The sequence below is a fragment of the Hipposideros armiger genome, unplaced genomic scaffold (assembly GCF_001890085.2).
Source record: "Hipposideros armiger isolate ML-2016 unplaced genomic scaffold, ASM189008v1 scaffold_7, whole genome shotgun sequence".
In the NCBI taxonomy this organism is placed as follows: Eukaryota; Metazoa; Chordata; class Mammalia; order Chiroptera; family Hipposideridae; genus Hipposideros; species Hipposideros armiger.
Window position 1 is genome coordinate 8,461,418 of NW_017731357.1, and position 14,035 is coordinate 8,475,452.

Here is a 14,035-nt window from a genome sequence, read left to right on the forward strand (position 1 = left end):
ATTGTATTGGTGAGTCTTTTCTCTGAAGCTTTGGGAGCCCTAGGAAAAGTGAAGGTAAATTTAGATTATTTCTCTCTGAATCTGGTTCCCATTGCAGTGGGGAAATAATTTGAAGAAAATTGGTTAATAAAGTCCCATTGTGATATTTTGCCCAGGAAATTTGTCCACATTTTGGCAAGAGGACACTGCCCTGCCCTATTGTGATATGTCTGAGTTACAAGTGAATCAGGCAGGGTAGGGCTGGTCAGTCTTTGGTTGGAGGCAGTCTTTCAGTTGTTTTCTACACAAGTGGACAATCGTTCTAATGTAATGACTGATGCCCATGTCCAGATGTGTTTTCCACCATATTCCACATTTGTTTTTGATCGTTGAATGCAAATACTCATTCCTATCCATTCCTATCCTATTCCTGTCTCAGGAATTAACTAGTCTAGTCAAGCAAAGCACAAATTTGTTAATTAGATGCTTTGGGTAAAGAGGTATTCTGATTCTTAACACTTCTTAATTAATTGAGGGTTTAAAAAATATTATTTTTTCTTTGAGGCCCTTGTTGAAAAAATATCCTAAAACACATGCATGCACATGTGACCTTTCACCCTTTACATGTACAGTAGGTATTGTCTAGTGCCCTCAAATCATTGTTCGCAGTATACATTGTCACCCCAGAGCATTGCAAACGTGGAAGGTAGACCCGATGGCCATAATATGTGCCTGCCCAAGAACTTACCTAGCATATTTAAGCATTAATACTTCGTAGGAAGTTGTTTGCATTGTCAGATTTTTAGTTGTAAAACTTAGAGGCAAACCGTTGTTCATTGGGGATTTAGCTGTAGATCCTCAGGTCCCTGCACAGTGCCTGGCACAGAATATATATTCAATAAGCGATTTTGAATTAAATTTAATTAAAAGAACAAAAATGAAATTTAACCCACATTTATTGTGTTCCCAGAATGTGGCAAACATTGCTTTTGGTTGTTTTACTTGGAATGCTATCATGTTGTTACACTAATTGAGGGAAGGGGAAGGCATGTAGAGATATGTCATTATTCTTTATTTTACAGATGAAGGAACCACAGATTAGACTTTCCCAGAGTCACACAACTAGCAAACATTATGTTTGGATCGAAAATCCGGATATTTTAACTCAATGTCCAGAGTTTGCTAGGGGTTCCTCATTAGTCTGCTAACCTCAGGTACTCCAGTTAATTGGAATGCTTACCACATTGGCCCAAGAGGATGAAAAACCTTTCCTGAATAATCAATTTTGATTTCTCCCTAAATAAACCATGTCTTAATTGAAGCAGCACAAGAGCTTCCTTTTTCTAAACCTCTATGTTAAACGTTTTGCTAATTCACTTTAACTCATGGTGCTTGTCTGCACTTCAAATTCAAGTCCCTCACTGATATTTTAATTACTATCACTGCAGGACTGCTAAACTGTCAAACTATCTCCGTGGAGAGTAATCCAAAAGAAATTCCTTTTGTAAATAAATGAAAACAAGATTCTTTCCCACACATTGACAACAGCACAGCTTTTGGATGTGCCCCCCCCCCAACACTGCTAGGAAGACTTGAAGGGTCAGAATAGGGAGCAAAATCTGCTAATTGCATGTTGTTTCAAAATATGTGAATTTGTGAGAGAAGTATTTGCAGGTCATTTTCTAATGTACCTGACAGTCTTAAATATTTGCCATGGATACATCTGTGGGAAAGACAACCAGAATGTGTGTGCTAAGAATTGCAGAATTGCTGCCTCATGTTAGTTTAAAATTGTGTTCCTCCTAAACTCATGCCAAAGTCCAGAAGCTGGAGGATGTGATTGGTTTCAACATTTGAGTGAAAAACAAGTGGAGAATTGGACACTTCCAGTTTATACATCAGTGCAATTGTGACCAGGACCCAGAATGCAAAAGCCATTTGCCCTCAGTGGAAGGGTTACAAGAGACTACTCAAAGTTATCAGTCAGAACAAGGAGTAAGGAGGTGGGCCTGGGTGAGAGATGGGTAGGGGATCGGAGAGGAAAAAGACAGTGTTTCAGTCATGCAGCTTTAAAGCTATATGGGGCTTTGAAAATAATTTCATCCACTCCCGTCTCTTGTAGATGAGATTGTGGTTCCCTGAAAAGTTGAGTGAATTTTCCAGGGTTACTAGGAGCTAGAATGTTTGCCCAGGCCCCTTGACTCTTTGCCCAATACTGTATCCACCATACTGCACTTGCTCCCAACCATTTTCATCATCTCCCTCTGGATCTCCCATATTCACCCCCACATCACCACCCTTGCCCCACCTCTAATGAGGACTTTGTCTTTTCTCTTCAGTCAAGGGTTCCACAGTTCGGCCTGTGAGATGGTGGGAAAAGAGGCAGGAAAGTGGACCCAGTTGGCAAGAGTAGAAGGCTGGAGTTGGGGAAGCACAGAAGCATTGCAGTCTAGAAGGGGAGCTGGGCAGGCAGGGAAACAGGAAAGAGACAGTGGGGAGGGTCGGGAGAAGGGTGGGGTAGGGGGAGATTATAAAGATACAGAGGTAAAGTAACAGGTGATTTTTTAGAGTTAACATCATGGACGTCCTCTGATGAACTATTGGGTTGTCGGAAAAGTCATGATGTATTTTTTTCTATGGTTTTCGTTGAAAAAATGTGGCATGACTTTTCCGACAACCCAATAGAAGAAAATGCTTCTTTGAGATTAAAAACACCAAGTGCATTTGGGAGTTTCCTTGTAGGTGATCTTTCTTATTACAGTTGGAAAAGAAAGGCAGAAAGAGAGGGCGAAAGAAACATACCTCACTTCTAGGAGTCACAGAAACCATGACACTCCAAATCTCAGTTTTATTTGAGGGGTAGGAGGTGGATTTTTCTAGAATTTATCTTAAGGACTTTTGATTCTAGAAATATCCACAGCTTGGCAGTGCTAAGCAAGCATACCCCAAGGGCTTCTTATTTATCTGTGATCTTGAAATCTAGTTTCATGGCCTACCTAGAGCCATCACCAAAGAAAGCACTAAAGCATTTGTATGTAGAAGAAATAGTGGAGACATACATACTGTTTTGTACTTTACTTCAGGGTCCAGATTATTTCATTTGAAAGTGTTAGCACAGACTATATGTGTGAACCTCAGATGAAGGAAACTTTTAAGGAAGGTCTGTAACCCCTGCTGTAAGCTCCTGGAGTCTATCCACATGGTCCAGTTTATCACTTTAACCCAGAAAGTCCAGGGATTACTGCTTGTCCTGACTTTAGGACCCACTTGCAGCTGTCTGCAAAACGCTATATCATGAGGTATTAGACAAAAGGCGACATGGCAACACAAAAGTGAAAAAGAAGTCCATGCACCAGACCTGGACATGGCTGAGAAGTGCTCAGAAACACATCCTCAGAAGAGAATTCCAGGCAGCCAAGCAGGTGTGTCCTCTATCCTGGCCACATGGTGGCGCACGAACTCCATTCACTGATAGCTCAGGTGCTGGAGTGGAGTGGAGCCAGGCTGCTATAGGCAGGGGACTCCTTCCTGTCCATGGCATTGAGAGCCTGGCAGGCTTGAGGGAGCCTGTCACTGGTTCCTATCGATTGTACAGTGGTCACTGTGGGCATTCCCCACTGAGGTGCTAGTCCTGCCCTAATAATTTTATGGCTCTCAGCGAGCACTTACCAGAGGCACAGAGGAGAGGTTCTGATTTATTAGTGTAATCCTAGCTGTATTCTGGGCTAAAAGGAGACCAAAATCATAACACCCTGAACTGCCATTGGGGAAGGATGTCACTCTCTTCCCTACATGGGGCATAACTGGGGACATCTGAAAGGGGGGTTGCTTCCCTATGGGGAACAATTGTGACTTTAAGCCAAAATTATGTCCTGTGGCAAGAACTTAAATAGGTTCACTCACATTAACTAAAATAGCATTATGAGTTTTTACAGAGAATATGCATACCGACTTGGAAAAAACCTAAATTAACCAATTCACCCCCTCCTTACCCCAGCCCTGTTACTATGTATGGGTGGTTGGGGTTAGGATTCACAATGATATCAATTGACTTCAAAAGAATTATGTATCTAGTTAAGGGAAATGCTGAAAAGAACGAGTGTTTATTGAACATTTGCTATGTGCTAGGCACTGTGGTAGGTGCTTGATATGCATGATTTTTGAGAGCCCTATGATATATTGGGTTGTCGGAAAAGTCATGACGCATTTTTGCAATGAAAAACAGAAAAAAATATGTCATGACTTTTCCGACAACCCAATAGTTATAGGTATCAACTCAGAGAGGTTAAGTAACCTGTCCAAGATCACACAGCTAGTCATGGAGGAAGGCAGACCTTATTCAGATATGTATGTCACTTAGTCCCATAATCATACCCTCCCTTCCCAGAGACACCTTAAAAGCTATGGGACACTATTTGGACGTCCAAAATCTGGAATGCAACCAGTCAGGGACTTCAAGAGTTAGGAGACACAGTTTCTGAAGATGTCCTTTTCTATTTCTTCACTTGTTTCTGCTACCTGTAGACACCCCGTGGTGCTCCCCAATCAAGGTGAAGTACGGAGATGTGTACTGCAGGGCCCCTCAAGGAGGATACTATAAAACAGCCCTGGGAACCAGGTGCGACATTCGCTGCAGGAAGGGCTACGAACTGCATGGCTCTTCCCAGCTGATCTGCCAGTCAAACAAGCGGTGGTCTGACAAGGTCACGTGCAAGCGTGAGTATCCCAGCCCCATGTTGGATCTGTGGGGCCAATCAGGGCCAGAGTTCTTTTGCTCTGAGATCAGGGCTTTTTACTAAATGTTTTGTGGTATTTGATGAGAAAAACTCCCCTTTTGAGCAGAAGCCCATGGGTTGCTGAGATATGGTGGGAATGAGATGACACCTTTCCGACAGAAGAGTGTGATCAGCTGTTTGGGAAAGCAGGCGAGAAGAGAGATTTGTTCAACAAACACAGTATGTTTACTCAGTAAGTGCTGAACCCTTTCAAGGTGTTAGAGATTTAGAAACAAGACACACATAGGCTCTTCCATCAAGGGTCTCCCAGAAGAGCATCCGAGATATCAGGGCAGAGACGTGAACCGGTGCTAAGTCGTGGGCTTGTGATAATGGAGGCAAGGACCTTTCTCCAAAGAGGTAGGGCTTAGGGAGGCAGGGAAAGAATGCTTGCTTGTTCCATGAAAGGAAGTGTGCCTCAGGGAAGAAGGTTGGAAGAGCACTGCAGGTGCTGACTTTTAGCTTCATGAAAAGTCCTATCTCATTGGGAAAACTGCAAGTGGCACAACATTGTCGAAGCACATTTTTGGTGTCATCGTTTTTCAAAACAGCCACCATTTATTGAGCACCTATTGTGTGCCAAGCCTTTCACATACATTCAATTTTTGCAATAACCTATTGATATGGGTGCCATTACTTTTTTTTTCTTTAACTTTATTGGAGAATAGCCATGGTCATTGGTTACACATTGCCTTCATGCTACGATGCCATAGTTGATTCTTAAGGAGAGCACAGCTCACAGTGGTCCATGCAGGGATTGAACCAGTAACCTTCGTGCTATCAGCATAACACTCCAACCAACTGAGCTAACCGGTCACCCCTGGGTGCCATTACTTTAACTTTATTTTCTGGGAAACTGAGGCTCAGGGCTGCAGTCGTATGATCCAGACTGTGAAGACTATGCAAGTGGGGTGACTACAGTGGTCACTTCCAGTGCTTTCCCCAGGTCCCCCAGATGCTGTTTTCCTAGTTCTGTGTCCATCCCCTAGCTTCTGAGTGCTTTGCTTTTACATGACTTGCACCTTCTGTCTTCTTCAGAGAACTTCCCTCTTTGTTCTGACAAGGAGAGCGACCCCCCCCCACCCCGCACCCTGGAGCTGCCTAATACTGACTGGTAAAAGATTATGAAAGCCCAGCTTCCTTGCCTGGAGGCAGGACAAACTCAGGCGTCATTCATGACTCAGAACTCCCTTGGGGGAGCAGACTGAGGCTGACTTTGCCTGAGATCCCACCTTGCAGGGTTTCCTTCCCTCCCTTGTCCTGCCTCCCCCATCCCTCCCTGGGAGCACTTTCTTACGAAATCATTTGCACCAAAATCTTTGTCTCAGAATCTGCTTCTTCATTTTTTTTAAGACTTTAAATAATTTTATTGGGGAACAGCCACGGTCATTGGTTACACATTGCTTTCACGCTACAATGGCATAGTTGACTCTTAGGGAGGGCGCAGCTCACAGTGGCCCATGCAGGGATCGAACCGGCAACCCTGGTGTTACCAGCTCCACGCTCTAACCAACAGAGCTAATCGGTCACCCCCAGCGTCTGCTTCTGAGGAACCTAGCCTAAGAACAGTGACTTAGCTGGGATGCCAATCCAAGCTAGTCTGATGTGAAACCTCGTGTCCCTTCTGTGCGACATGCAGCCATCCATCCATTTTTTTTCTCTAATTCTGTCCATTATATATAAATGAACTTTTCACCCAATGCTTTCAGAGTTTCTGGACTCAAACTCTATGGACAAAAACTATGAAATGCTGAATATCTTGTTTTTTCTTTTTCAGAAAAGCGATGTCCTACCCTTGCCATGCCAGCAAATGGAGGGTTCAAGTGCGTAGACGGTGCCTACTTTAACTCTCGGTGTGAGTACTATTGCTCACCAGGGTACACACTGAAAGGGGAGCGAACCGTCACGTGTATGGACAACAAGGCCTGGAGTGGCCAGCCAGCCTCCTGCGTTGGTAAGACAATATCACAGCCCTCGGGAGGCATGCACTTTGGGAAGAGCAAGAGGCGTTCATCCAGTGGATTTGAAAGGAAGCATCAATATGCCACGTGTAAATCATAAGCACTCAGCTTTGCTTTTGGTAGCTGCCTTCATCCCTAGTTGTCTGTCTCAGCCCAGACCTAACCTCAGTCTGTATCCTCCAGCTGACTTCACAGCTGATGGCTTTCATCTGACGTTTGTCTCTTTTCTTGGCTTGCTATTGAGACAGCTGCAGGCTGGCAGAGGGAGGGCACATCCCCGCTGCTTTAGGTCAAGGATCTGCCTTGTAGTTGAGCAGAGTTATTGACATTTGCAGGGATGGTCCTGCGGAGAGCATCTCAGTGTCTTTCAGTCTGCAGATGTGTAGTTCCTTTGTCGTGGATTCTGCTAGTCAGCAAGCACTCAGTTTGCTTAGTTGGAAGGGATTTGAATATATTACCTTACTCTGGGTTTGTTGAGCAGTGATTCTCAGGTATTGTCCTGGGAGCAGCAGCATCACTTGGGATCTCTTTAGAAATGCCAATTCTCAGGCCTGCTGAATCAGAAACTCAAGGGGTGGGCCCAGCACTTTTGCTGTAATGAACCCTCCAGGGGGTTCTGAAGTGAAATAAGAGAGCCACTGATTTAAGGCAGTGCTTCTCAAACTTGAACGTGCATCAGAACTACACAGGGACCTTGGTAGAAATGCAGATTCTAATCCAGCAGGTCTGGAGTGGGGCTGGGAGTCTGCTAGTTCATGCTCTAGTGCAAGGTCTCTGAACCTTGGCACAGTGGACTTCTGGGGCCAGATAATACTTTGTGTGTGGTCCTGTCCTCTGTACTAGAAGATGCATAGCAGGTCCTTGACCTTGTACTCACTAGATACCAGCAACATCCTCCCATCCCCAGTTGTGACAACCAAAAATGTCTCCAGACATTTTAAAATGTTCCCTGGAGGGGGTTGGAAAGAGAAAAATCAACTCCTTCGTTGAGAAGCACTGCCCTAGGGGCAGTGGATCCCCACCCTGGCTACTTACTAAAATCACCTGAGTATCTTTTAGATGCTAGTCTTGCCTTGGGCCTACCCTAGAGGCTCTGATTTATGTAGCCTGATATGGGACAGCTGGAGGAGACAAGCTTCCCAGGTGGTTTTCATGTGCAGCGAAGACCTAGCACCATTATTTGAGAACAGTGGTTCTGGAAAACTGGTCCCTTGACCAGCAATGTCAGTGTCACCTGAGAACTTGTTAGAAATGCGAATTCCCAACCCCACTCCAAACCTGCAGGATTAGAAACTCTGGGGTGGGGCCTAGTTATCTGCATTTTTTCAGAGCCCCTCCAGGGTATTCTGATGCTCTAAAGTTTGAGACCCTGCTTTAACAGATCAAATATGGGAAGAACTTGAGTACCTTTATATTCAAAATAGTGCCATTGGACCAGCAGCATCAGCACCAGCAGGAAGCTTGTTAGAAATATACAATCAGGAGACCCACCCAAAACCTGGCAAACCAAAATCTGTATTTCAGTAAGATCCCCAGGGGATTCCTGTGCCCTTAAAACGTTGGGGCAGACTGATCAAGGGCAGTGGTTTTCAACTCTGGTTGCCATTTCAATCTGAATCTCTGGGGCCCAGATGTTTTTCCGAAGCTCCCCCAGATGTTTTTCCAAAGCTTCCCCCAGACGTTTTTCCAAAGCTCCCCCAAGTGGTTGAGAACCACTGTCCTGGGAATCATTTACTCATAAACTGTTAGAAATGCCAGGACCCACCATTACAGACTATTTTAGTCCAATACCCCATTCTACACATGAGGCCTGAGAGGTCACCTGACTTGCTCGACTTTGCATAGAGCCAAGCCTTTATCTCCAAGCTCGCAGGCCCAAAGTCCCTGAATCCAGGAACAGCTCTGGTACTGATGTGCTAAGGCAGCTGGCCATAGGAGCTTGGCTCCTACCCTGCTGGGACCTGCCCATTCTCCAGAGAACTGTTCAGCTCAGTCTGCTAATGTGCTTTACCCCAAGTACTCCTTCCTGCCTGCTCAGTGTCTGGAACAAATCTTTCAGGAGTAACACTGAAATTGGATGCTAGCCTTTGAGGGCAGATGTGCAACAGCGCCTCTGGCCTCGGTCCCAGGGATGTCTTCATGGTGGCACCACTGTCCACTGTTTCCTTGGCTGCATCAGCCAGCCTCACTCTGCAGTTATGTAGTAAATGAGGAACTGGCCCAAGATGTGATCAAAACCCTTCCTTGTATACCAAGAGTCACAGCCTTGGCTATTCCTTGATGAGAGCACCAGATCCAAATAATTACTCAGATAACTGACTTAGAATTACTGTATTTTGCCATGTATAATGCGCTCCCGTGTATAATGCACACACATGTTTTTGGCCCAAACTTTTCAGGGAAAAAAATCGTTCAAATTTTTTAATTCAAAAAATTTTCTTTTTCTAAAGATTTTAATTGGGGAATTGGGGGAGGGGAACAGACAAGTTGCTGTCCTTTTGTTCTTCAGTCTAGTTGTGGAGGACATCACTTCACTGGCCCAGGTTGGTATTATCATTGCGCTCTTCCCAGGTGAGGCACTTGCTCGCCGGCCATTGCTCACGGGGGCTCACAGAAGCTCACGCCAGCTGCCGACCAGCCCTACTGCAGCCTATGCCGTCGCCGGCGACTCATGGCAGCCCAGCTCCAGGTCAAGCTGTTGTTCACCTTCTTAGCTGTACAGGGCACAGCGTCACTGGCCCTCATGTGGGATCAGAACCGGTGCCCTGCTGCTCAGAGCTGGCGTCCCAAGCCAACTCCTAACCAACGTGCCACTCGGCCGGCCCTAATTCAAATTTTTATTTGTATACAGTTAGGTACTTGCTTTTTGTATTATAAAGGAATTTTAGCATTTATTTTTTTAACATATTATGGTACAAGAAATTTTATGTAACAAATAATTACAAAACACAAGAACCAGATACAAAGGACAAGAAATTTTATGAACCAGTAACAAATTTGTGATGTTTACGCTTCAGAAGGCCAAGAACATTTCATCGTTGCAAATTCATCATAAGTTCAACAAAACTGATTATCGTATTCCAGGGTATTATTTTGCATGCGGATATCATTATTGATTTCTAGAGTTACACTTTTAACTCATAGGCATAAATAAAAGAATTAAAAACATTTATATAGATACGGAATTAGTACTACACATGTATAATGCATATCCCTATTTTTCCCTCACAAATTTGGGCAAAATATTGTATATTATACATGGCAAAATGGTATTCTGGACTCATCTTTTTCTAGGATTTAGGTAGGAGTTTGTGTTGGTCAGTAATTGGGAAAACAGAAACCAATCTAGGTGTTTCAAACAGAGGGGCATTTAATATAGGGAATTGGTTACAAAAGTACAGGAAGAGTTAGAGGAGCAAAAGAGGAAAAACACTTGTCAGAGATGAGCTACAGCAGAAAGCCATCCCAACAAAGGGCTGGAGGTGCACAAGTGGAATAGTAGTGTTATCCAAAGTCCATAAGTCCACCCTGTAACTGACACCATCATTGATGAGAATGAGGTCACGAGCCCACATTCCTGCTGATATTTCAGGAGCCCAGGAAATCTACATTGAAACTTCTACAAGAAACATAATGGTTTTCACCTTTTTCCAGCCTTCTATTCACATGGGCGTGCCTCCTGTTGGCAAACCTATCTGGAACCCAAGTGGCAAAAGGAATCTGGGAAATGTAACTGAGACTTTCAGTCCAGGAAGTAAAGGGGAGATTATAGAAAAACTTAACATCAACAGACTATTTGGCACAGCAGCCTTTTCCTGTGTTTTAGATTTCTCCCCAGAATCATCATAGTTGTCAGTGAAGAGAACACTGCAAAGCAGTCCTGATTACCCTGTGCAGGTAGAATGGTGCTGAGGCTGTGAACTCTGGACAAGGTGCTCTTGAAGGACATAACCTAAGGCCAGATGTTCAGGTCAAAAGGGCCCCTCACAGATGTTGCTTTCAGTATCTTTCCTGTGACTTGTTATGTGCAAGCTAGCTCTTCAAAACAATCCCAACAAGTTTGGAATCTCTCCTTCTTCACATTGGAAGGAGCAGAGGGGATGGGAGGAGATGCTCAAAACTCTTTCTGCTTAGCAAGCATTGGCAAAGAGTTCTCTAGGGTTCACACTGTTCAGATATCCAGATTGTGTGCAACAATGGAAAAATAATGCTAATTATGCTCAAAAAGCAACAGCATGTCTTAAGCTGGACCAGATGGGCCTGGAATCTTCCCAGGGGGAGAGACAAAGAACCACAAAATGAACCCCAATTTCAGGGGATTGAGAGTTTGCCAGGGCAAGGTTCAGGCACATTTGGGGGAAGGGGAATTGTACTGTACATGCAATTAGGTAGGAATGGCTGAAAGGGTACCAGTGAGCCACATGGAGGATTGATCTCCCATGAAAAATAGAGAAATGGACAAAGCAAGCAGGCAATTCTTTCTTTGATTTTGGTGATGCATTAGCTGGAATTTGTCCCCAGTGAATTTTACTCCAGGGCTATCACTGACTCTTTTGGCTTTAAATGTATTAAATTAGTTTAATCAGTTTGTGTGTTGCTGGGGCAGGGGGGGCTTTGAGCATAACCCAGAGTCTTAGCCTATTTTAGGAGCTGACACATGGTGGCTGAGTAGTTCCCAGATTTCCACACAACCTTGAACAGTGCATCTTGGCCAGAGCTGTGCTGAGTGCTGAGAAAACTGTCCCAGTTCTCTAGGCCTGGAGGGAAGAGAGAACGCTGGGCTGACTTTTGACTCAAAGGTGGTCAGATCTGTGGTTTGGCAAATTTGAAAGTACCACAAGTTAAAATTAATTCTCTTATGCAGACCACACTCTGGCAGTGGACTCAAATCCATGGTTATTTCAGAAACAGATGTTGATAGAAAGAAGTTAGTGTAGGAGAAAAAACACAGCAAATTGCAGGAGGGCAAAATATTGAAAGAGCCACAACCTCCATTGATATAAAAAGAAATAAACCTTAGAATGTAACAACTATTGTTTGTGGGGGGATATTTTTTCTTTCCTGCCATTTTTAGTTATTTTTGGTTACACTGACATTTAGATATAACAATGGACAGTTAGACACATGATCTCTCCTTTAGGCCAACACTCTTTCCTAGGCCAAAAGAGGAAAAGAAAACAATTAAAGAAAGTTTAAAAACCATAGACAATGAAAACCCAGAAAATCATTTGACAGGCAGACAGCCCCATTCAGGTGATTTATCATAGGACAATGTACAAAACCAGCTTGGCTTTTGGAATTGCCCTCTTGTTTTGTATTTCCTACAGACTTGAAAATAATGGAGTGGTAGCACTAATGAAATTCTGGAGTTAAAAAAAAAATCTCTGAGATTCAAGATATGCAAATTGATGGAATACTTTTCTGGCTTCCCAACTATCTGACAGCTGGGTTTACCCAATGACCTTTCAGGGAGATTCAGTTGAAAATACAAACAATGTGGGTCTAAGAATAAACGTAGATGTTGTTGTAGATGACCTTAAATTATGCCAAATTTTTCCTGGGTTGACAAATACATTCTTTTGCAAATTTTGAGGAAGCTACTTTCAGCTTTAAAACCACTTGATTGATTGACATACTGATCCACTTTCTACCTTACAAGGTTGGCTAGTGGAAACTGAACAGGTAAATGTTTAGTGGCCCTCTCCAATATAAACATCACCAATGAGTTTTTAGTTGACCATCTTTCTGGTGAAGATAGTGACTTTTTTTTATTAATGATTTTATTGGATATTGGGGAAGGGGAACAGCCAAGGTGTTGTCCTTCAGTCTTAGTTGTGGAGAGCGCAGCTAGCTCAGCTCCAAGTCCAGTTGCCATCCGGCTGGCCATCTGCAGCTCATGGCCGCTCAGCTCTAGGTGCCGTGTTCAATCTTAGTTGCGGATGGACGTAGCCCACCATCCCATGCAGGAGTCGAAGCAGCAACCTTGTTGATAGGAGCAGGTGCTCTCACCAGCTGAGCCATCCTGCCACCTCTTGGTGGCTCAGTGGCAGTTCAGCGGCAGCTTAGCTCGCACGCAGCTCACTGGCCCATGTGGGAGTTGAACCGGCAACCCTGTTGCTCAGAGCTCATGCTGTTAACCAACTGAGCCACTCGGCTGGCCCTCACTGCTTCCCTTCTTGCCTCTTTGTCTATTTGGGAAAGTTTTAAAATATGTTATGTGGTGCCAAAGAAACGGAACCACTTCCCAAAGACATGTACAAGGATAGCACTCTAGCTGGCGAAGCAAACCACTGGGCAAGTGTTCAGTGTCCAGGTATATTCTGCCTTGGCAGTTACTCTCTTCCTGTACTCCATGAAATGATCACTTCTGCCCTCCATCACCAACCTCAAACAATTTTATATTTCTATCAGTAATCTATTGCTGCACAACAGACCACACAAAACTTAGTGGCTTCAAACAACCATGCTATTGCTCACGGTTGTTTGTGTTGGGTAATTTGGGCAGGGTTCAGAGACAGTTCATCTCTGTTTCACTAAGTAGTGGCTGAGGTAACTGACTGGGGCTGGAGATTCCAAGATGGCTTCACTCACATGTCTGGCATCTCAGTTGGAGGTGGCTGTACTGGCTAGAGTTGGGCTAAGTCTCTTTCTCCCTTCATAATTTCTCATCTTTTCCACATGGCCTCTCCAGTCAGATAATTGGACTTCCTTAGATGGCAGCTGGCTTCCAAGATAGTGAAAATAGAAGGTGTCAGACTTTTAGGGCCTAGACCTGGGAGTGGCATAGGATCACTTCCCTTGCATTTTATTAGTCAAAGCAAGTTACAAGGCTGACACAGGTTCAAAAGGAGGGGAAATAAACTCCACATCCTGGTAGAAGGAGCTGCATATACCTATATAAGGGGATTATGGGTAGCCATCTTTGCAGGAAATTCAGCACAATATTCTTTGTTAGAAATCAGTGCTTGAAAATCATTAGTGAAATATAAACCTTGAAAGATGCCACCCAAGATGCTATATAGGAGTAATTTGAAAAAACAGGTGTGACTGCGTCTATACCATTCAGGTACTATTAACAAGGCCAAAATAATGCTTTAAACAAGATATAAGTTCCATTCTCATATAAATGTTTGTGCTTAAGCAGTCCAGGGCAGCGTCCTAGGCCTAAACTCCTCAATTGTTCTTTTTTTTTTTTTTAAAGATTTTTATTGGGGAATTGGGGGGATGGGAACAGTGCTGGAGAATTGGGGGAAGGGGAACAGACAAGTTGCTGTCATTTTGTTCTTCAGTCTAGTTGTGGAGGACGTTGCTTCACTGGCC

At 44.0% G+C, this 14,035-nt stretch overlaps 1 protein-coding gene and 1 non-coding gene across 7 annotated transcripts in view; one reads left to right on the top strand and one right to left on the bottom strand.

Moving 5' to 3' along the window:
* Window positions 1–14,035, top strand: part of SRPX (sushi repeat containing protein X-linked) — a 186,926-nt gene that overhangs the window by 148,550 nt on the left and 24,341 nt on the right. For 3 of the 6 annotated variants that reach the window (XM_019650206.1, XM_019650213.1, XM_019650221.1), the window contains 3 exons: window positions 4,504–4,695; window positions 4,822–4,947; window positions 6,532–6,708. In XM_019650206.1, the coding sequence (XP_019505751.1) occupies window positions 4,504–4,695; window positions 4,822–4,947; window positions 6,532–6,708 (495 nt within the window). The remainder of the gene's footprint in view (window positions 1–4,503; window positions 4,696–4,821; window positions 4,948–6,531; window positions 6,709–14,035) is intronic. The other 3 variants (XM_019650231.1, XM_019650246.1, XM_019650242.1) reach the window with 1 other exon arrangement.
* On the bottom strand, window positions 6,209–6,282 carry TRNAT-GGU (transfer RNA threonine (anticodon GGU)). Its single transcript has one exon. It is a non-coding gene; the product is annotated as a tRNA-Thr (tRNA).